Here is a 24900-nt window from a genome sequence, read left to right as displayed (position 1 = left end):
GGTGGACTGGTGGCTCAAAATTGTCCGTAGGTTTAAGTGTGTGAGTGAATGCATGTGTGTTTGTCACCCTCCGAAAGACAAGCGCCCTCCAAGGTGTGTTCCTGCCTTGAGCCTTCCAAAAGGGCTCTGGACCACTGCCATCCTGAACTGAATTAGCAGTTACAGATAATGAATGAATGTAAACTTTGCCTATTTTAGCATTTTATTATTATTTATAAGTCATGGTTTTTCTGTTCTGTTAAAAAGATTGACTGAAATGTAGGTGTTATTTTGTTCGTCTCGTTGACGTTAGTAAATTGTAGATTAATGTCCCTGGAGCAAAAATTGCACATGCTCCTGACAGGATTCATCTCACGATAGGGGAAGCTGAATTCTACACAACACCTGAATGCTGTCTACTGTGGTCTGAAGGAGGAAGGCACTGAGTCCTCTCCATTAATAATGCTTTTTAAAATTATTTTTTCTCCAGTATCTACAAAGTTCTAAGTATTCTGCTGAGGGAGGCTAGTGTACAGGTGTCCTGACAATGTGTTGAAATATTGCTACATTTACAACAAAATAACTGTCCAAAATATAGAAAGCAGCTCCACTCTGTGCTTCAGCAGTACTGGCTCAACAGACACACCATTGCAGTAAAAAACAGTCTTATTGAATAGGAAGAGGATCATCATTCCTGAGGAAATGAGATGCTGCAAAAGCTCCACACTGCTCTTCAGGGTATGTAGTGAACAAGGGAACATACCAGAAACCTCATGTATAGGCCAGGAATGACCAGGTATATCAAGGAGATGGGGGAGGTATGTCCAGCTGTTTCAGCCAAAGAACCAGAAAGAGCTGAATTTGGCATGAAATCCCAGAGCTTCTCTGGCTGAAAGTGGCTGCAGGGTTCAGTCTTTGTTGTTAATTGTTGACTATCTGTCCTGAAATACTGAATATCACAGAGAAGTTATTGACTGTGGTCTGCACAATGAAGGTATTGTTTACCAGATACGGCAAACAAAAGGATACATTATTTGACCATGTGCTGTTCTCCAGTTTTGAAAGTTGAGTTTGTACCTACTTGGCTTGACTCATCCTGGAACCAGTGAGGTGTAAACCCTGCAGAGCACTGATTGGCCAGAGAGACTTATCAACCACAGTGAAATGCAGACCTCCTGCACAAACTCACCATCTGTATGATCTCCAGTTTACAGCAGCAACCACAGTTGTTTTTATCCGACTCACAGCAGCAGCTTATAACATTACACTGTGGAATTTAAAGAGATTCAAATGTTCCTTGGATTCGTGGCTGAAGACAAACCCCAGCAAGAGATGGATGTGCAACAAGTGACAAAATAGCTGCTGATCTGTGAGAACTGGGATGTGGAGCCTTGGAGGACAAGGGCTGAAAAGCACACTGAGGCGTGCCAAGTCGAGTAGGACTTTGGGCTGAGAAATTCCAGGCAGCTTATCCACAGTCAGTGGGCTAGCAGAAAGAAACATACAGACTGTAAAGCAGTTACCGAAGGAGGCAGAACTGTCAGGTTCATCCTAGTCCTTCTTCCTTTCAGAAACACCCTCACCACAGACTTGAAACCTTCCCCAGTACAGATCTTAAAGGTCTGTGTCCTCAGGATCACTCTCCCTGCTACCACTGCAGTTCTGTTCCCAGCTACGCCTAAAGGTGTTCATCTGGCACTGACACGACTGCAGAGGAGGCAACAACACTACTTCAACAGAGGAACAAAAGCTCCTCCTGTGCTGCAGGCTGGTAACACAGTGCACATGGAGACAACTCAGGAGTGGTGACCTGCTGTAGTTGTTTCACTCGGGGATGACTACAGATCCTATGACGTTGTAACAACATGAGGACAACAGTTTCATTGCCACAGATGTCTCCTGAATCACACTGTACCAAGTCCCTGTGGAGTTTGTGTTTTGATTGTTGTGGTAAAACACTGTATTTGTCTGTAGTTCATTATAAAGAAACACTTCACCTGATCTGTCTGTTGCCACATATTTTTATTAAGCTTCCACTTCATATGAATCCCACAATATGATCATAATATAAACTAAAGAACGAGTAGTTGACATTCATTTTTGAAATATTCTTTACATCCCAATAATAATTAGTAAAATGCTCTGACAACAGACTGTGCTCTAGACAAACCTTTTTCTTTCATCAATCTCATTAATATTAATCATACAATATAATAATAATAAATATTTCTCTCTCTAGGGCGGCACGGTGGCGCAGCAGGTAGTGTCGCAGTCACACAGCTCCAGGGACCTGGAGGTTGTGGGTTTGATTCCTGCTCCGGGTGACTGTCTGTGAGGAGTTGGTGTGTTCTCCCCGTGTCCGCGTGGGTTTCCTCTGGGTGCTCCGGTTTCCTCCCACAGTCCAAAAACACACGTTGGTAGGTGGATTGGTGACTCAAAAGTGTCCATAGGTGTGAGTGAATGTGTGTGTGTCCGTGTTGCCCTGTGAAGGACTGGCGCCCCCTCCAGGGTGTATTTCCACCTTGCGCCCAATGATTCCAGGTAGGCTCTGGACCCACCGCGACCCTGAACTGGATAAGCGGTTACAGATAATGAATGAATGAATGAATTTCTCTGTCTGTTTTTCTTGTTCTCCAAAAGGTGGTGCTGTTGAGTTGCACGTGGTGGATACAGAGAGAGATCCAGGTTTATGTTGGACATTTTTAAAATAATAAACTGTTGGTTGATGTCACACATTGTCCTTTCTTCCAGAAAGTATGTCTTTAACAGCGGTGGTCACTGAAATATTCTTCATAAATTCAGTTTCATTAGAAATATGTTCTCTATCAAAACGACTAATCCACAAAGTGAAATCCAAATTTGATGAAACTGAACTAATATATCTTCTCTTTCCAGTGGGATTCAGACGAAAACTGTGAGCGGGTCATAACTCTGGTTCTGAACAGGTCTGTGAATGTTATTTTACACTGCTGTAGATCACTGACAGATCCTCAAATGTGGAGTTAGGAGACCTGCATCAGCAAAACAAACCGTGTGAGTTACAACAAACAGATATTTTAATAATAATCCAGTTCTAAACTGTTAGGAGAGACCAAGTACGTTTGATAAAGACAGTTCCTCTCACCTCTCACCAGATCTGACACTAGTAAACTGAGTGTCCTCTCCGCTCTTCTTTTTCACTTTATCAGGGCGGAGCTGGACAGTGGCGTACTGGACCTCCTCATCAGCCCCAGAGGCTTTAGGTGAAGAGCTTCCAGCATTCCTGGGGTTTCTGTCTCTCCGGGGGACAACATTACCATAATGAACATCGTTCTCATTGGGCGGCTCTGGATCAGTCGATGTGTCACTGACTGGAGATCTCACTGCCACATTGCTGTAGAGATTTTCCTAAAGTGAGGAGTAGTGACCAACTGAATAAAGAATGTTGTTACGATGCAATAGAAGGTGATTTTAAAAAATTAAACCACGCATTTTACATTTAGATAGATTTGGGTTACAGTAACTGTCATGTTTCTCTACAGTAACCACTGCCTTTCAGCCATAGACTGGAGATTATTATTATTATTATTATTGTTATTACTATTGGAGGCTAGATTGTTAGCAGTGTATGCTACATGTAGTAATTCATTCATTCATTCATTATCTGTAACCGCTTATCCAGTTCAGGGTCGCGGTGGGTCCAGAGCCTACCTGGAATCATTGGGCGCAAGGCGGGAATACACCCTGGATGGGGCTCCAGTCCTTCACAGGGCAACACAGACACACACACATTCACTCACACACTCACACCTATGGACAATTTTGAGTCGCCAATCCACCTACTAACGTGTGTTTTTGTACTGTGGGAGGAAACCTACGCGGACACGGGGAGAACACACCAACTCCTCACAGACAGTCACCCGGAGCAGGAATCGAACCCACAACCTCCAGGCCTCTGGAGCTGTGTGACTGCGACACTACCTGCTGTGCCACCATGCCACCAAAAAATAATAAATAATACATTAATTATTTACTGCCATTGAACACAAAACTGATATTACTTTGTTGTAACTGATTCACCTGCTGTAGGTTTACTTCATCAGTGGGATTTCCTCTTCTCTTTCTCCTGAAGAGTAGTGAGAGTTATAATAACAAACCCAACATGAATATTCTGACTGATACAAACAGAAAACTCACACAATGGAAATGTCCAAGTGAATCATGGGTAAAATTATTAATTAATATTCAGTTTCAAAGCATTATTTTCAGAGAATGGATCAGAAAAGATGTAAACACTTACCGTAAACATACAACAGCAACGATGAGAGATAAACCTCCAGCTACCACTGCAATCACTGCACAGAGAACTACCAAACCAGACCCTGTGGACAGATAAACACTGCAGTTTAAAGAGATTAGCTTTAAGGAATGTCCTTTAATGATTTTTTAACTATTTAATACCTTTTACATCGACAGACACTGCAGCTGCTGTCTGAGCTCCGTACTCATTCTGAGCCACACAGTAGTAGGATCCACTCTGTAGAGCACTGTAACTGTGTCCAGATCCTACAGGTGAGGTTTCACCTTCTTTAAACCAGGTGTAGTTCTGCACAGGTGGATTAGCATCACTGCTGCAGGTCAGAGTCACTGAACTGTCCTCCACTGTTTCACCAGAGGGACGGATGGACACTGAGACACTCTTTGGACCGTCTGGAGGTAGAGAGACACATTGTGTTTTACAGGGATGAAAATGTCAGGACTAATGACAAGTGTCTAATATAAGTGTAGCGGCTTGACCTTATTCTTACTCGTTCTTGATTAATAATGGTTTGACTAATGACAATAATTATTATTATTAGGATCGACTTAAATGACAAAACCTTAACAATTAATTCGAGAGTGAATACTGTCACCGCTACGTGAGTTCTTCAGGATTTTCAGACTCTTAATGAACAAACTCCACACACTGTTATTTCAAATAATGGAAATATTTTATTAAGAGAAAAAAGAATATTTAATAAACATAGCACAATCATAAAAATTCTCACGGGATCAACGCAGGTCAAACCGGTTCGAATTTAGAGATAGGGTAGGCGATATGACTTGGAAAAGATATGTTGCTATGGTCTGATTAAGATTATGTTACTAAGAGATTTAATTCAAATTTCAGCTCTGGAAATGAGGAATTTTAGCTTACTTTCCTTCTGACTTCAGGGTTATGATCACAGCTGCTGATGTCCCGCAGATCTTCATTCTGTTGTTTCTCTGGGGCTTGACTTGTCACGGCTGAAGTTGGGCGGATCAGTGGGGAGCTTCCCTTCCTGATGATTCAGCCCCTTTTCAGCGTCCCTCGGACGGTGTGACGTCAGCCGGGGATTCCCCTCACAGAGAGCAGCTGACTTAGCTAGTTTTATCCTTCCTGATAGAAGGGCTTCACGATGGAAGATTGCTGACTTTCCTCCTATCTCCAGAACTGGTTTTGAATTATTAAATTTTATACTTATTTTACGATTTTCCTCTGTCTTATCGGTGTCTTTTATTCTGGCCACGAATAAGTTTCACCTGCTTTGATCAGTCGTAAAATTAAAACTTTGATTGGGCGACAAACATGAACACAAATAAACAAAGAAAAGATTACTGAAAATTGTTCGACGTTACTCTGTATTTTCTGTATCGCACTGCTAACTAGCACAAGGCGTCCCTTGGAAGTTGAGTGAGGTCCTCTATAAAGTTCTGTTGGAGAGTAGTTTGTCGGCATAAGAAGAAGTAGAGCGTCGCAAGTGAAGTGAAGAGAGGGCGACGTGAAGAGCATAGAAGAGTGCAGCGTAAAAAAACGAAGCGGAAAGAAGCAGAGTAGAACAGAGAGCTGAACAGGGCGAGCTTAGAGCTGGGAACTCCCTTTTCAGATGTGGCGCGGTCACGCCCATTTGGGAGGTCTGCTTTCTTTGATTGGATCCTGGGTCTGAGGCTCACATGACTTTCTTCACGTTTCAGAGTGAGAGAAGTCACAAAATCTTTCTTATGAAAATACTGGATAAAATAGAATACTTATACATACTTGTGGTATAGCACAATGACAAATATCTATGTATATATATCTTGGGTATTTTACGATTACATCCCACTACAATATTATGCTAGAAGTTAGAAACTAATTCATTTTCCTAATCAGAGACAGAAATTTTCCTTCATGATTGAAACAGTAATACACATCACTTCATTAGTTAGTAGACATTCACTTGAGAATAACAGAGAGTAACATTAATACACATTGCATAAACATGTTTAAAAACACTCGATGCGTTCGTTATGCATTTAGAAGGCAGCAGGGCGAAACGTGATTTCGCAAACGTCCACTTGGGGGCACTGTTGGTCCATGCTATTTGTTTGGTTTGAGCCGGGTTATGGGAGTTCACCGCAAGGTCAATTCTGAGGGCCATCTGTCGATTTGCAGAAGATAATCAGTCGCCATCTTGACGCTGAAGGCAATAAAACTGGGTTCGTTAATCCCATTCTCCAACACTTTGTTTGATCTCCTTCTGGCTTAAAAGCGTCATAAACTGGGTCTGTTTTCTTTCCATTTCTGAAGAAGACGGAACGTGTCCTGCTTAGCCTTTGATGTGCGTGAGTTTGTGTGTGTGTGTGTGTGAGTTTGTGTGTGTGTGTGTGTGTTTGTGTGTGTGTGTGTGTGTGAGTTTGTGTGTGTGTGTGTGTGTGAGTTTGTGTGTGTGTGTGTGTGTCTGGGGACGGGTGCAGAGCCTCTCCTCACAAACGCAGTCTGTGGAATGTGGGATTCTGTTCCAAAAAATCCTTATCAGAGTGGAGAGTCTTTCATTCAGAACTTTTCATTTCTTTATTCGATCCATACTCCACTACATAAGTTTAATAACTATCACATTAACTGTTGTCAGTTTGGAATTATTCATTTCAAAGAACAAAAATAAAAACAGAGCTATAATATAAACTCATCTAAAGCTAATTGGGACCAGTATAAAATAAAGTTTTGTGAGATGTTCTTCTTCTGGTTGTTTTTCAGACAGGTTTAGACTGAGTTCATCATTTTCAGATTTACAGCTCCTTCCTGCAGATATTTCAGTGAACTCTGGAGAATTTCTGTAACTGTGTCTTTCACTCATAGATTTATTATTGTTTAAAGAGAAATTACTGCTACAGTTCAGCACCAACCCTCAGTTTCTTTATAGACTCAATCTCTACCTACATCAGTGATAGCTGTCCTTATTTTTTTACTTTATTATATGACTTCTCTGGTTAGCTACAATGTTTACAAGAAACAAATGGTGTATAATTACAGTTTTTGCCCAGTTATTAATTTAGACATCATTGCAATAATTGAACCTTCATCTTTGGTTGAATTATGAAACTTCAGGACCCTGTACTTACATCTGACATTCAGAGTGACCTCAGGAGACTTTAGGGACATCGGACTCCATACAGCACAGTGATATCTGTCTTTATTCCCACTGCTGACTGACTGCAGGAGGAGAGGGTCAGTACTGTTGTATGTATCTTGTCCGTTTTTGTACCAGGTGAATGTTGCACTGTCAGTCAGATTGAAACTTGGTTTACATGTGAGAGTGATGTTATCTCCCTCTATCACTCTCTCAGGAACCTCCACCTGCAGATCTGGAAGTTAAAACATGCTTGTACTTTATTGTCCTGGGTTTAGCTGAATAAAAGTGTCAATATTAACTGTACATTCATTAAAATTACTGCATAGATTTAAAACATAACTTTAATGAACCTTTAGAAACTCATGACATTACTCTGATTACTCCAATCCAGTCAGTGTGTAAACACCTCATAATCATCTCTGAGTTAGAGAACTGATCTAAGACCAGATTCAGTCCCTGTTACTAATGATTACAGCCATGGAATCCTTAATCAACACTTTATTCCTTGCATAGATGAACTAATAAATATTTACATTCACTTATGGATTTATTATTGTTTAAAGAGAAACTATGGGAACAACCCTCAATTTTCTTAATTTTCTGAGACTGAGTCTGTACTTACATCTGACATTCAGAGTGACCTCAGGAGAGTTCAGACCCTGTACAGCACAGTGATATCTGCCCTTATCCTCCCTGCTGACCGACTGCAGGTGGAGCTGGTCAGTTCTGGAGGATAAACCATGTCCATTTTTGTACCAGGTGAATGTTGCACTGTCAGTCAGACTGCAGGAGGTTTTACATGTGAGAGTGACGTTATCTCCCTCTGTCACTGTCTCAGGAACCTCCACCTGCAGATCTGTAAAACAAGGCAAGTTTATTTGTAGAGAATGTTTCATACAAAATGGTCAAAGTCAGAGAGCTTTACAGAGACAAGAGGAACGGTAAAAAGCAGCTAAAAAGTCAAAATTATTCTACAACATAGAAATAAACATGAAAAATTAAAGAATGAGAACATTGCTGAGATCTAGCTCCTCAGAAAGGTGTTTAAATAGATAGTTAAAGGAAGATCATATTAAAGTCTGGAAGTTTCCTCTGAAAGTGAGGAAGAGCACCTTGATAAAGGCTGATAAAACTTAGGAGAACATTTACTCAAGTCATTTCCAGCCCCTGAGTGAGGAAGAGTGCTAAACGCTATAGCTTTCACCCAGTGTACAGCAGCCATAACTGAATATGATCTTACTCTGTAAACAAGAGGAATATATACACAGTGCTGTCCTCACATTAACTCAATAAATGCTCCTCCAGGACTAAACAGTGTTTTTCTCAGGTGTGGTGTGAAGGACTGATGTAGTTCTCTTACAGAACTGCTGGAGGAATCCTGTTCACCAGTGAATGAAGTACAGTGTCTTATTTCTGCTGATGGACCTTACCTGTGACAGAGAGATCAACTCCATCTGCACCTGTCCACTTTCCTCCAGTCTGATCTGTAATAAATCTGAAGTAGTATTTACTCTGGTCCTTTTCTGTCACATCTCTCAGTCTGAGGGTGCAGTTGTGTTGTTTATCTCCAGTAAACTGAACCCTGTCGCTGTACTCTGGGTCATTTAACAGATCAGGAGGCTCTTCACCATTTACAGGCCACTGTTTGGTCCAGAAAGCTCTTTGGACTGAGTGACTCCATGGATATGTGTAAGTGCAGCCCATCGTCACTGTAGACCCCTTTAGAGCACAGATAGATTGAGGGCTGTAATCCACACCCCACCAGTACTGAGCAACACCTCCTGCAACACACACAATACAGAAGAATAATTACAGTGAGGGTCTCAGTCGTGCAGATTGCTGCTTTAACTAAGACTCTTCAGCTGAACATCACAGATTTGTCAGTAATGTGGGGGAGGGGGAGGGCTGCAGAAACGAACACACTGTAGAGAACTGTTAACACTGAACACACAGTAAAACTGACCAGGGTCATATTCCAGAAATATCCTCACTCTAAAATCTAATCTTTATCTGTAACGTTACCATGAGAACTTCCTTTAGGACTGAGTTTAGGACGATAGCTGTTACACAACAACAGTTTCTGAGTTCAGTCTCATCCTGACTCCAGAGAGGAACAGTGTTACAGAAGATAATGTGGATAAATACCTGCTAAATACATTAATGTAGAGATGGTGCTGAAAACTGTGAATAATGTAAACAACTGGAGAATAATCATTTAAAAGTTGAGAGAATTAAGTCCAAACACAGTGGAGAAATACAGCCTTTGTTCAGAGAGCTCTGGAGGACACTCCCAGTGTATCCTCTGTGTCCTGCACTTACCCACAATTCACTGCACACTGTACAACACAGAGAACAGAAATCACTATCTTAGAGGAAACTGAAGTCTCCAGGTTGGAGTTTGTCTTAAAACATATTATTTAATGCTCTTAAATTTGACCAAGGCTTTGGGAAATGGAAACTGCAGCAGAGACACGCTGTGAAACAACAGGGGGCGCTGTTACAGTGTTTCACACTTCCAGTTCAGCACACTTCAGTCTGGACATTTTAATTTTTATAGCTGTGTGAAGAACTAACTCACAGTTGTTTATTTTACTTTGTTTCTGGTAACAGACCGATCAAATGATTACTGACCTCTTTAGAGTCGAGGATTTCCAAACACGAGATAAGAGTAGGGTTTAATAAAACAGAACTGTATCAGATCTAGAGTCAGGACTAAAGACAGGACATTAACACAGCCCCAAAGGATGATATATAATAATAAACTCCTAACTGTACAGAGTGGAGATTATATCTGATGAGGAGTGACAGCTCTGACTCACCAGAGATGAAGAGCAGAAACAGCAGAGAAACAGTGAGAGACATTCTGAGTGAAACCATCAGTGAAACCTGGATGATCAGAAATGACACATTACTTTTTCAAGGCTCAGCAACATCTCAAAATCTGCAGAACCATGTTCATAGTGCAGACACAGAGCTCTGAGTTAAACACTGTTACTGCACTGAACATTAGATGTGTGTTACATAGCAGTGTTTCTACAGTTATAGAGAGAACACTGTGTGGATCCTGAAGGAAACTGCAGCGTTGCAGTAGCAGACATATTCCACATGAACAGACGTAAACTAGTCTAAATAGAGGGGGTTATAGTTCTCATATCACTGCTACATTTCCTCTGTTATATACATGCACTTCACTAACAGTGCGTCTCAGTAGATGCTTTAGAGTAGAAATGATCACAAGGGACCAATAGTCAACCTACATTTCTGAACCTAAAGACAACACAAATATTAGAGTGATTTCACTTCTCTTTCCATTAACAATGAATTAATGACACTTTACTGATTCCAAAAGCACAAAAGGTAGTCTTTTCCTACCTTCATTAAGTGTCACTCATCTTTTCAACACAAAGAACAAATGCAGAAAAACCTATAACTCTATGTGGTTAAGGTGGTGCTGGCTTATTTTTACACAATCTGACAATGCTCTTCCTGTCTTCACTCTACTGGCGCCTCCTTATTCCAGTATAAACTAGACTGTTTTTTTTTTTATCAGAGACTGTAGATTATCAAACATTAAATACTAAAAGAACTGTTGTATACTGTAGAATATTAAGGCAGTAGAGAGATGATGAACATCTTTCTTTTAATCAGTGAATTTACTCTTTCTTTCTCGTCTGTTCGTAGAGAGATTGAGTGACTGATAAACAGCTGTTTTCTGTCACTGAAACTTCCCTTAACTCTGAACACTTGTGCCTTATTGGTGAATTTGTGGTCAGTTTAGTGGTGATGTTTTCTACTGTTGTTTCATAGGTGAGATCTAATCACCAACAATGGCTTTATTTAAACAGTACCCTGTGGACATTAAAAAGAATAGTCAACCTGAACAAAGCAGTTTTTAGACAGCATTCTCCATTCTAACATCTGAAGGTGTGTTGTGCAAGCAAAAAAAAAAAAGTTATTTCTATTTTATAGAGGAAGGATGGTGTTATGAAACGGCTTTTGAACAGACCATGACAAAACAACGAGACAGGCGACAAGTAAAGATAGTAGTAAAACCAGGTATTTATTTGTTTTTTATACACACACACAATGTCATGAAAAAGTGTTTGCCCTCTTCATGATTTCTTTATTTTTTGCATGTTTGTCACTCTTAAATGTTTCAGATCATCAAACAAATTTAAATATTAGTCAAAAATAACACAAATACAAACAAAATGCAGTTTTTAAATGAAGGTTTTATTATTAAATGAGAAGAAAAATCCAAACCTCTATGGCCCTGTGTGAAAACGTGTTTGCCCCTAAACCTAAGAAATCTTTGGGCCGCTCTTAGCAGCAACAACTGCAATCAAGCATTTGCAGAAACTTGCAATGAGTCTTTCACAGCGCTGTGGAGGAATCATGGCTCACTCAGCTTTGCAGAATTGTTGTAATTGAGCCACATCGGAGGGTTTTCGAACATGAACCGCCTTTTTAAGGTCATGCCAAAGCATCCCAATAGGATTCTGGTCAGGACTTTGACTAGGTCACTCCAAAGTCTTCACTTTGTTTTTCTTCAGCCATTCAGAGGTGGACTTGCTGGTTGTGTTTTGGATCAGTGTCCTGCTGCAGAACCTAAGTTTATTTCAGCTTGAGATCATGAACAGATGGCCGGATATTGTCCTTCAGGATTTTTTGGTAGACAGCGGAATTCATGGTTCCATTTTTCACAGCAATCTTCCAGGTCCTGAAGCAGCAAAACAGCCCCAGACCATCACACTACCACCACCATATTTTACTGTAGGTATGATGGTCTTTTTTTACACCAGATGTAATAGGACACACACTTTCCAAAAACTTCAACTTTTGTCTCATCAGTCCACAGAGTTTTTTCACAAAATAGATGTTTTCTGGCAAAATTGAGACGAGCCTTAATGTTCTTTTCGCCCAGCAGTCGTTTTAGTCTTGGCACTCTTCTATGCAGGCCATTTTTGCCCAGTCTCTTTCTTATGGTGGAGTCATGAACGCTGACCTTAACTGAGGCAAGTGATGCCTGCAGTTCTTTGGATGTTGTTGTGGGGTCTTTTGTGACTTCTTGGATGAGTCATCGCTGCACTCTTGGGGTAATTTTGGTTGACCGGTCACTCCTGGGAAGGTTCACCACTGTTCCGCCTTGTTACCATTTGTGGATAATGGCTCTCACTGTGGTTCACTGGAGTCCCAAAACTTTAGAAATAACCTTTTCCAGACCAATAGATCTCAATTACTTTCTTTCTCATTTGAAAGCCTTTTAAATGGGAGACAACACCTGAGGACTGGTGTGTCCCACTACGAATTAGACGGAGACTCTACGTGCAATTCACCACAACTCAGATGGCCAAAAGGGTCGTCACAAGTACTAGCAGGTGAAACCTGACAGGGAGTTTTCACTGTTCTGCATGTTGGAGGTACCCGGTGGAGGTAGAGATTAGACAATAACCTTTAGTTATTAAGTCAGCTAATAAAGCCTTCAAGCAGCACAGCATGACACTGAAGGTGTCCACACAGTGGCTGATGGCATGAACATCTGCTATAGAGTGGCAGTATGTTCAACACCAAAATACTGGAGTGTGCTGTGGAACTGAATTTCAAAATCAGTCCAGACAAGATCCAACACAATGTGCCGTCTGGTTCATGGGTCATAAGGTGGCAGCAATAGCTGATATTTCAACACCTGCACTTCTCTGTGTGATAAAATATCTGGCTCAGATCATTCCAGGGGAAACAGCACTCACTAAACCTCTCCAGCAGCTGCTACACAAAGACATGGATTGGGAGTGGAATCGTGTAGATGATGAGGGACGGAAACGCCTGAAGAAAACCTTGACTTAATGCTCCAGTGCTCAGGTGCTTTCATTCTACTAAACACCAGGTTCAAGCAGTGAACAACAGCTTAGGTGCATGTCTGTTGCAGGAGAGACAACTGTCACCTGCAAATTCAGGGCTCTCACTGACACTAACAATGTGATTCTCTGTCAAAATATTCCATCAGTATATTTACAGAGTCAAGGGGAAGGTCCAGACAGATCATTGTCCTTTTGGAGTCTCTACTGAAGAACACCCTGAATACAGCACTATGATGCTGTTGTTAATGTAGAAATGTTCATATATGTTACACACCTGGCAAAGGGCTGCTGATTGCTGACAGAGTCTCACAGACGGTCAGTGAGCATAAGTTCTTTGCTGCTAAAACCTTGGTGATAAAGAAGTCATCTTTGCATTGGATGTGAGTGACCCTCTGAGGGAAGACAGGTTGAAACAGCTCAAGGCAGCTACTGCAAATGATTGTACACTGCAGAAACTGAAACACATTAAACTAAATAACTGTCCAAAATGTAGAACGCAGTTCCACCAAGTGCTTCAGCAGTACACACTGCTCTTCAGGGTATATAGTGAACAAGGGAACATACCAGACAAATCATGTATAGGCCAGGAATGACCAGGTATATCAATGAGATGGGGGAGGTATGTCCAGGTGTTTCAGCCAAAGAACCAGAAAGAGCTGAATTTGGCATGAAATCCCAGAGCTTCTCTGGCTGAAAGTGGCTGCAGAGGGCAGTCTTTGTTGTTGATTGTTAACTGTCTGTCCTGAAATACTGAATATCACCGAGAAGTAATCAGCTGTGGTCTGCAGAATGAAGGTATTGTTTACCAGATACAGCCAACAAGAGGATAAAATCTGACCATGTGCTGTTCTCCAGTTTTGAAAGTTGAGTTGGTACCTACTTGTCTTGATTCAGCCTGGAACCAGTGAAGTGTAAACCCTGCAGAGCACTGATTGGCCAGAGAGACTTATCAACCACAGTGAAATGCAGACCTCCAGCACAAACTCACCATCTGTATGATCTCCAGTTTACAGCAGCGACCACAGTTGTTTTTATCCGACTCACAGCAGCAGCTTATAAAATTACACTGTGGCCTTTTAAAGAGATTCAAATGTTCCTTGGACTTGTGGCTGATGAGAAACTCCAGCAAGAGGTGGATGTGCAACAAGTGACAAAATAACTGCTCTGTGAGAACTGGGATGTGGAGCCGTGGAGGACAAGGGCTGAAAAGCACACTGAGGCGTGCCAAGTCGAGTAGGAGTTTGGGCTGAGAAGTTCCAGGCAGCTTATCCACAGTCAGTGGGCTAGCAGAAAGAAACATACAGACTGTAAAGCAGTTACTGAAGGAGGCAGAACTGTCAGGTTCATCCTAGTCCTTCTTCACTTCAGAAACACCCTCACCATAGACATGAAACACTCTCCAGCACAGATCTTAAAGGCTTGTGTCCTCAGGATCACTCTCCCTGCTACCACTGCAGTTCTGTTCCCAGCTACGCCTAAAGGTGTTCATCTAGCACTGACACAACTGCAGAGGAGGCAACAACACTACTTCAACAGAGGAACAAAAGCTCCTCCTGTGATGCAGGCTGGTAACACAGTGCACATGGAGACAACTCAGGGGTGGTGACCTGCTGTAGTTGTTTCACTCGGAGATGAATCCAGATCCTATGATGTTGTAACAACATGAGGACAACCGTTTCATTGCCACAGGTGTCTCCTGAATCACACTGTACCAAGTCCCTGTGGAGTTTGTGTGTAGATTGTTGTGCTAAAACACTGTATTTGTCTGTAGTTCATTATAAAGAAACACTTCACCTGATCTGTCTGTTGCCACATATTTTTATTAAGCTTCCACTTCACATGAATCCCACAATACGATCATAATATAAACTAAAGAAGTAGTAGTTGATATTCATTTTTGAAATACTCTTTACATCCCAATAATGATTAGTAAAATGCTCTGACAACAGACTGTGCTCTAGATAAACCTTTTTCTTTTATCAATCTCATTAATATTAATATATAATATAATAATAATAAATATTTATCTCTCTGTGTGTTTTTCTTGTTCTCCAAAAGGTGGTGCTGTTGAGTTGCACGTGGTGGATACAGAGAGAGATCCAGGTTTATGTTGGACATTTTTAAAATAATAAACTGTTGGTTGATGTCACACATTGTCCTTTCTTCCAGAAAGTATGTCTTTAACAGCGGTGGTCACTGAAATATTCTTCATAAATGCAGTTTCATTAGAAATATGTTCTCTATCATAACGACTAATCCACAAAGTGAAATCCAAATTTGATGAAACTGAACTAATATCTTCTCTTTCCAGTGGGGTTCAGATGAAAACTGTCAGCGGGTCATAACTCTGGTTCTGAACAGGTCTGTGAATGTTATTTTACACTGCTGTAGATCACTGACAGATCCTCAAATGTGGAGGTAGGAGACCTGCATCAGCAGAACAAACCGTGTGGGTTACCACAAACAGATATTTCAATAATAATCCAGTTCTAAACTGTTAGGAGAGACCAAGTACGTTTGATAAAGACAGTTCCTCTCACCTCTCACCAGATCTGACACTAGTAAACTGAGTGTCCTCTCTGCTCTTCTTTTTCACTTTATCAGGGCGGAGCTGGACAGTGGCGTACTGGACCTCCTCATCAGCCCCAGAGGCTTTAGGTGAAGAGCTTCCAGCATTCCTGGGGTTTCTGTCTCTCCGGGGGACAACATTACCATAATGAACATCGTTCTCATTGGGCGGCTCTGGATCAGTCGATGTGTCACTGACTGGAGATCTCACTGCCACATCGCTGTAGAGATTTTCCTAAAGTGAGGAGTAGTGACCAACTGAGTAAAGAATTTTGCTACGATGCAATAGAAAGTGATTTATAAATTTAAACTACACAATTTTGAATTTGGGTTACAGTAAGTGTTATGTTTCTCTACAGTAACTACTGCCTTTCAGCCATAGACTGGAGATTATTATTATTGTTATTATTATTATTATTATTATTATTATTATTATTACTGGAGGCTAGATTGTTAGCGGTGTATGCTGCATGTAGTAATGCTAAGTAAAATTAAGCGTTTATTCTCGAATATATATAATACATTAAATATTTTCTGCCATTAAACCCAAAACTGATATTACTTTGTTGTAACTGATTCACCTGCTGTAGGTTTAATTTATCAGCGGAATTTCCTCTTCTCTTTCTTCTGAAGAGTAGTGAGAGTTATAATAGCAAACCCAACATGAATATTCTGACTGATACAAACAGAAAACTCACACAATGGAAAAGTCCAAGTGAATCATGGGTAAAATAATCCATTAATATTCAGTTTCAAAGCATCATTTTCAGAGAATGGATCAGAAAAGATGTAAACACTTACCGTAAACATACAACAGCAACGATGAGAGATAAACCTCCAGCTACCACTGCAATCACTGCACAGAGAACTACCAAACCAGACTCTGTGGGCAGATAAACACTGCAGTTTAAAGAGATTAGCTTTAAGGAATGTCTTTTAATGATTTCTTAACTATTTAATACCTTTTACACCGACAGACACTGCAGCTGCTGTCTGAGCTCCGTAGTCATTCTGAGCCACACAGTAGTAGGATCCACTCTGTAGAGCACTGTAACTGTGTCCAGATCCTACAGGTGAGGTTTCACCTTCTTTAAACCAGGTGTAGTTCTGCACAGGTGGATTAGCATCACTGCTGCAGGTCAGAGTCACTGAACTGTCCTCCACTGTTTCACCAGAGGGACGGATGGACACTGAGACACTCTTTGGAGGATCTACACATTAGAGAATAACAGCAGTGAGTGATCTGATCATCACAGGACACAGAGTCTGATTAAACAAATCATTATTCACTTACACAGAACATTCAGAGTCAGAGCTTCAGAGTATATCTCTCCGTGTTCATTACTGCACTTGCACTTGTATCCTCCACTGTCCACAGAGCGGATCCTGTTCATTGTGTAGTTCTCTCCTTTTGATAAAAATAATGTTCCTTTAAACCAGTTACACTCTGGAGGTGGATTAGCATCACTGCTGCAGGTCAGAGTCACTGAACTGTCCCCCACTGTTTCACCAGAGGGACGGATGGACACTGAGACACTCTTTGGACCGTCTGGACGTAGATAAAACTTTATGTTTAACACTTTATTATATGACTTTGCTGGTCAGCTCCATTTTGACAAGAAGAAATGGTGTAAATGTTTCTGTGCAAATCATTCATTTAAATTTAATCACAAATAAATGAACCTTCATCTTTGGTCGTATTATGAACCTTCAGGACCCTGTACTTACATCTGACATTCAGAGTGACCTCAGGAGACTTTAGGGACATCTGACCCCATACAGAACAGTAATATCTGTCTTTATGGAAGGGTAAAGAGAGCAGGGCCTTACACAAGTGATATTTATCCTACTGCTGTAATTATCATCACATCAAAGATGATTTGTCACATACAGAGTCACACATGGTACAACCAGCAATGAAATGTTCTGATGACTGAGCACTTCTTTGGGGGAAAATAATCAGAATCAGAATCTATAAGAAATTAGAAATAAAGATATATAAAATGTAAGGACAGAGTTCTCAATTGAACCTGAAATAAGACAAGGACACAGAGATAATACTCTAATGTAACTAAGGAAAATGGGTGAATAGTGTCTAGTGAAAAATGTCCTCTCTCTCTGTGTGTTTGTCTGTCTGTCTGTCTGTGCACGTGTGTGAGAGACACATACCTCCTGCACTGAGGGAGTGGGTGGCTGAGACATGTTTACCTACCCACACTGCTTGTGGTCTGTCGGTCAGGAAGTTTCAGACCACAAGCAGCGTAGATAAACGAACATGTCTCACTCACCCTCACCCTCAGCACTGGAGCCTCCAGTATTTAATACGGCTCTGTGTTTAACCTCAGTGTTCTCTCCCCTAATTCTTCCAGTCACAGTTAATAACTCCGTAAGAGACAATACGGTCCTTACACTCGCACTGTAGGAGGTTTTAACGCTGAGGATTTTACCATCACACAACACTACCATTCAGTAACATTCAGATGTGTAATGCAGGGCAAGTATCAGGTAAATCTCCCAGAATCTCAGCTACAAAACCTCATCCGATATAAACACTCTTACTGTGTAGTGGATTGTAAATGTTGGTCCCACAGCTTTTAGCAGTAAGTCCCTAATTCCACATGTAGTGTGAAGGACTGATGTAGTTCTCTAACAGAACTGCTGGAGGAATCCTGTTCACCAGTGAATGAAGTACAGTGTCTTATTTCTGCTGATGGATCTTACCTGTGACAGAGAGATCAACTCCATCTGCACCTTGCCACTTTCCTCCAGTCTGATCTGTTATAAATCTGAAGTAGTATTTACTCTGGTCCTTTTCTGTCACATCTCTCAGTCTGAGGGCGCAGTTGTGTTGTTTATCTCCAGTGAACTGAACCCTGTCTCTGTACTCTGGGTCATTTAACAGATCAGGAGGCTCTTCACCATTTACAGACAGGTCTTTGGTCCAGAAAGCTCTTTGGACTGAGTGATCCCTGGGATATGTGTAAGTGCAGCCCATGTTTACTGTAGACCCCTTTAGAGCACAGATAGACATAGGTCTGTAATACACACTCCACATGTCCTGAGGAACAACTCCTGCAACACACACAATACAGAAATGTGTACATTATTACACTGAGGGTCTCAGTCTGAGAAAGTGCTCCATGAACACTGTGCTTTAACTGAGACTCTTCATTTTGATGAATATTTGAGCTCAGATTAAATAATAAAGTAAATATTTGGAGAATAAAAAGTGGAAAGTTGTGAGAACAGAGTCTGAAACATAGTGGAGAAATACAGCCTTTGTTTAGAGAGATCTGGAGGATGCTTCCAGTGTATCATCTGTGTCCTGCAGTTACCCACAATTCACAATTTAAAAGCATACATATATGATTTATGTTTTAAATGAGAACAGCTCAGAATGTACAAGGCCTTGGGAAATGGAAACTGCAACAGAGACACTTTGTGAAATAACAGGGGGCGCTGTTACTGTATTTCACACTTCCAGTTCCGCACATATTAGTTTTTAATTTTTATCGCAGTGTGATGAACTAACTCACATTTTTTTATATTATTTTATTTGGTAACAGAGAGATCAAATGAATCTCCACAGAGTGAATCTAATGAAGAGTCACTCACCAGAGATGAAGAGCAGAAACAGTAGAGAAACAGTGAGAGACATTCTGAGTGAAACCATCAGTGAAACCTGGATGATCAGTAATGACACATTACTTTTTCAAGGCTCAGCAACATCTCTAAATCTGCAGAACCATGTTCATAGTGCAGACACAGAGCTCTGAGTTAAACACTGTTACTGCACTGAACATTAGATGTGTGTTACATAGCAGTGTTTCTACAGTTATAGAGAGAACACTTTGTGGATCCTGAAGGAAACTGCAGCGTTGCAGTAGCAGACATATTCCACATGAACAGACATAAACTAGTCTAAATAGAGGGGGTTATAGTTCTCATATCACCTCTACATTTCCTCTATTATATACATGCACTTCACTAACAGTGCGTCTCAGTAGATGCTTTAGAGTAGAAATGATCACAAGGGACCAATAGTCAACCTACATTTCTGAACCTAAAGACAACACAAATATTAGAGTCACTTCACTTCTCTTTCCATTAACAATGAGTTAATGACTCTTTACTGATTCCAAAAGCACTGAGTCTTTTCCTACCTTCATTAAGCGTCGTTCATCTCTTCAACACAAAGAACAAATGCAGAGATCTATAGAGTAAAACTATATGTGGGTAAAGTGTTGCTGAATTATTTTCACACATACACCTTTTCTTCCTGTTTTTAATGTGTTGACTCCTCCTTAATGACATTTAAACTAGACATGAACTAGACTCTCTTTCTCATTAAAATTGTAAATTAGGAAACATTGAAGATTGAAAGAACTGTTTGTAGAATGATGAACATCTTGTATTTAATCAGTAATTTTACTCTTCTTCCCTCGTCTGTCGGCTGAGAGATTGAGTAACTGATGAACAGCTCTGTCTTCTCTCATTCGAACTTCCTTTACCTTGGACACTCAGGCCTCAGTGGTGAGTGTGGTCAGTGTGGTAGAGATGTCATCTACTGTTGGCTTATACTGCTATCTAGAGGAATTTAGAGAGATCAACTCCCACTGCACCATAAGATCCATCACTGACTGAGATCTGGAGCTCTAGTAACTCATCTGTCTCTTTATCCATCTTTCTCTTCTGCTCAGATTTCACTTAAAACATTGTCCTCAACATGTTTCATTTCATATGACGATAACTGGCGTTAAAGTGATGGTGTAACAGCTGAGACAGAAAGCAGATAAACCTGAGATACAGCTGGAAACTCTGAGTGGAATCATCTCACACCATCAGATATGAAGAAAACACACACACTGATTGTTGTTTGTTCTGGGATCACTTTCTCTGGTCTGAGAATGTAGGAGCAGTGTGCACATGTGTGTGTTTAATTTTCTAGTTAGTCAGCATATTGAACATTAGAGATCAATTCATGAGCCCTTGAAGAAAGTAAAGTCGAAGGAGACGAGATCTAATCACCAGCAAAGGCTTTATTTAAACAGTACCTTGTGGACACTGAGAAGAAGAATCAGACATTGTGGGCGTCCTCAGAAGGTTGTGGCCTAAATAAAGCCGTGTTTGGACAGCATTCACTCATTGAACCTCTCCAGCAGCTGCTACACAAAGTCATGGATCGGTCAGCGAGATTTCCCAACATCACCACTCAGCTCCACAGACTCTCCACGCTGATAGAAACTCTGTGCTCACAGTGGAGATTTGTATTTACATCAGTTTGTGTCTGTTAGGTGTAGACCCTTTTATATTATAAGGGAATTAACAGCAGTGCTCATTTTCAGAGTATATATTTCCCAAAGACACTCTGTGTACTGTACGGTGCGATTATAGTGAACTGCAGATCACACCCTGATGGACAGTTTAATGTCGTTAGAGATTCAATCTGGGGAATCTCACTCAGTTTTCTCTAAATTCTACCAACATATGAACTTTACAAGAGGAACATATGCACTGGACCTGGTTTACACAATTATACCCAGCGTTTACAGGAGGAAGCCCCGCCCCCACCTTTGATACTGATCACATTTCTGTATCCCAGCACATAGACCTCTCACCAGACACCACAGACCAGTCAGAAAGCGGGTGAGAACATGGCCAGCAAGAGCCACCTTTGCTCTTCAGGACTGTTTTAAGTGCAGAATCAACACAGACAAAATTAAGGAGATGATTGTTGAATTCAGAAGAACAGGGTGTGATCTCTCTCCACTGAAGATCAGCTCCACTGTGGAGATCCTCAGGAGCTTTCTCCTGGAAGAGGATCTCACCTGAACACCAGCTCCATCACCAAGAAAGACCTGCAGTGCTTCTACTTCCTGTGAGGGCAAGGGTGAGGGAAGCACATGTGCCACCTCAAGTCCGTGCAGCGGATATCGAGGACAGCTGAGAAGATCATTTGTGTGTCTCCTCCATCACTGATATTTACACCACACACTGCATCCACAGAGCAATCAGCATTGTGGGTAATCACACACACCCCTCACACACTCTTCACTCATACCATCTGGAAAATATACTCCCCCAAGCCTCCAGACTCCCCAACATTCATTGACTGAACTAAACACACACACACACATACTGCACTTTATCTCATTATTTCCCCTACTGTGTGTAGCGTAGTGTTTTTATTGTAATACCTACCCTATCCAGTAAGTGGTAGTGGTGGCAGTACTGAGTTTTAGTCTCAGTTTTCAAGCCATAAGGGGTAAGCACATGGTAGCTTGCTAAGTTAGAGAAAGCTGTGGCTTCATTCCTCAGTGGACCTTTGTTTGAGGAACTGTTCTCTTTTTATTTTGACACAAGTTAATTGTTTTCATTATTTTTCTGTATTAATTAAGGTTCTTGTTTTTTCTTTGTATCTCTTTGTTTAGTTACTTTTCTTTGCATCCTGCTGCACAAGAGATCTCTTACTGGAGATGATCCCAACCCTGCAGCCATCCATCCCAGATACCTCTTTCCAATCATGTACACTATCTTAAAATCAGAATAGATTCAGGCCAAGCTCAGCAATTCAACTCACTGGACACAATGTTACAAAGGACAGTCTATGCCACCCACTGTGCTGGTTAGAGCTCATTGCAGAGTATGAGAAATATCACTGAACACTCAAAGGCAATGTTCAGTGTAAACCATTGACTTTAGTGACAAAGTCCCTTGTCCTTTTAGACAACATTCGGCATCTGTTGCAGTAAAAGAGCGATAAACTCTGTCAGAGTGCGTAGTTCCACAGCCACACTTTAGTTTCCCGGCACTTTGCTGGCGATGGCATCCACTCCATCAGGACAAAGGTCTCTAATGGTTTATCGTTATTATAACTGTTCCTTGTCTGGCACTGTTCCATCTTTGCACTTGTGTGTGTGTGTGTGTGTGTGTGTTTAATAAGTTTAATTCTCAAGATAACCAGCACAGAGAACATTAGAGACCATTGTGAGCTCTGGAAAAATGTAAAATCAAAGTAGGCGAGATCTAAACACCAGCAATGGCTTTATTTAAACAGTACCTTTCATATGATGCAGTTCAGCAAACAAAACACCAGCTAATAAAAACTTAAAAATGAATAAAGAATAAAAGCAAAATGACAACTAAACACAAAGGTTGCATATAATAAAAGATCTAAGTGAAATAAACTGAAGCACTAGAAATGAGATATTTGTGTAAAAATAATATATATATTATGACAAAAACCATGGGTTCAAAGGACATCAGGTAAGATTTGGCATTTTTCTTCCACAGTATGGAAGCAAATTTGTCTCACCAGACTTTGAATAAATATTTTATGACAAAAGACCATGGGGTCAATGGACATTGTGTAATATTTTGTATTTTTCCTACAGGGCCCCCTACAGCTGCAGTGGGTTATTTAATTTCACAGCACTGTCCTGAAACCATGTCATATCCTCACCTTCACTATTCACCTATTTATTCACTGTTTAGCTCACAACAATAAATATATCAGTCAAATAATTAATAAAAATGACAATTATGACAATTTCCATGAACCCAAAGCAGTCTTACAAAAATAGTACAAAGAACAAAGACCTCCAAAAGACAGAACAGAAAGTACAGAACAGTGGTGAGAATAGGGATCCAGGCAGTGAGCAGCATCAGACGATGGGGTTAAAACAGACTTGTAACATTTACACTCACTGTAACAGTCACAGGGCAATGGAGAGGGGTTCGCTTTGTTGATATTACCAGTTACACACTCCTAGCCACACTCCATTGTTCAATATTACCTTGGGCTAACAGCAGTGTTACAGACTGCTAAATGGACACAGACTCCCTCGATGTTAGTGGCTACTAACTGCAGATTTCCCCTTGGGCATAAAATGTGGTTTAAAACTTTTTGCAGTCCTCATAAGAGGTATCCACTCTGGTTACAAAAGTTGCATAGTGCAGTTTCTACAGTGCTGATGCCACAGTAGCAGTAACAAAGGTTCTGTTCTCTCCCTATTACAGGTCAGTGGGTGATGTTGAAGCTGTTATTTGAAGTTAGAAATGCTACCTTGTGAAGTAAAATATACAGAGATAACAGATGATGTATCAGATGATTCTGAAGATGTATCAGACCACATTAAACAGTGATTCCTAAAGGTTAGGAACAGGACAAAACACCAGGCTGACTAAGACTTCACACACACACACTTTCACTGTTGTTCCTTCAGTTTGTTCTTGGTGAGTCGGTGATGATCTGAAACTGATGTTGTGTTAAACTGACCGTTGATGTCCATTAAGAAAATAATCCTCCCAAAAGCTGCTCACTGTTTGTAATGCTTTTCTGTGTTGGTCATTGCTGGCTCCTCCTACCAGTGCATTATGGGAACTGTGGAGATTGTTGAATGCCATTATTTTTTAGAAACCTGAAAGAAACATACCACACACACACACACACACACACACACACAAAATTTGATACAAGAACAAAGAAAACACACACGATCCAGTAGAAGCTCCACAGAAGAGGAAGGTGAAGCTGTTCAGATGGTGGTGAAGGAGACTCCACAGTGGAGACTCTGCTGTGTCTTAAAGAGCTACTAAACAGTCCTCAGTAGAAGAGGATTGACTCACTGCTAGAGTGTCGTACTCAGGAGAGCGGGACTGAGGATCCAGAGCTGTGTACGGATCATCAGAAGGACTGGAATGGACAGTCTGTTTGAGGGAGAGACAGAATGAAGCAGAGGAGGAGACATGAAGACGTTTGAGGTGTGTAGGAGTTCTTCATTAATCTGAATGAAGTGTGTTTCTGAAGAGACTCTTACTGCAGCTCCGCTACACATATCAGAGGACCTAGGAATGGGGTCAAGAGCTGTAAATGTGTTGTCCTCAATCTTAGGGTCATAGTTCTGGAAAGAGGAGTGTTAGAGAAAATAAGCAGTTTGAGCAGAATGAAAGCAGTAAGAAATTTTCTAATTGTCTAAATATGATTTTTATTGCACCCACTCAGGATTAACTTGCAGTGTTCCCAACTCCTGATGAAACTCTTCTCATGCACAGCTTGGACTGGAGCACTCTTGGATTTTGGCACTCGTGTCAAGAGATAACTC

The 24900-nt window shown here is 40.9% G+C and overlaps 1 protein-coding gene across 1 annotated transcript in view; it reads right to left on the bottom strand.

The window, feature by feature from the left end:
- Positions 1-24900, bottom strand: part of LOC136677786 (sialoadhesin-like) — a 108684-nt gene that overhangs the window by 38211 nt on the left and 45573 nt on the right. The window contains exons 21-27 of the mRNA XM_066655423.1: positions 17525-17543; positions 17091-17345; positions 16778-17007; positions 9718-9736; positions 7993-8226; positions 4427-4668; positions 3111-3366 (exon numbers count right to left, since the gene is read on the bottom strand). Coding sequence (XP_066511520.1) covers positions 3111-3366; positions 4427-4668; positions 7993-8226; positions 9718-9736; positions 16778-17007; positions 17091-17345; positions 17525-17543 — 1255 coding nt within the window. The remainder of the gene's footprint in view (positions 1-3110; positions 3367-4426; positions 4669-7992; positions 8227-9717; positions 9737-16777; positions 17008-17090; positions 17346-17524; positions 17544-24900) is intronic.

The sequence above is a fragment of the Hoplias malabaricus genome, chromosome 2 (assembly GCF_029633855.1).
Source record: "Hoplias malabaricus isolate fHopMal1 chromosome 2, fHopMal1.hap1, whole genome shotgun sequence".
NCBI lineage: Eukaryota > Metazoa > Chordata > Actinopteri > Characiformes > Erythrinidae > Hoplias > Hoplias malabaricus.
The sequence above is the reverse complement of the archived record's forward strand: the minus strand, read 5'-3'. Positions and strand labels throughout refer to the sequence as shown.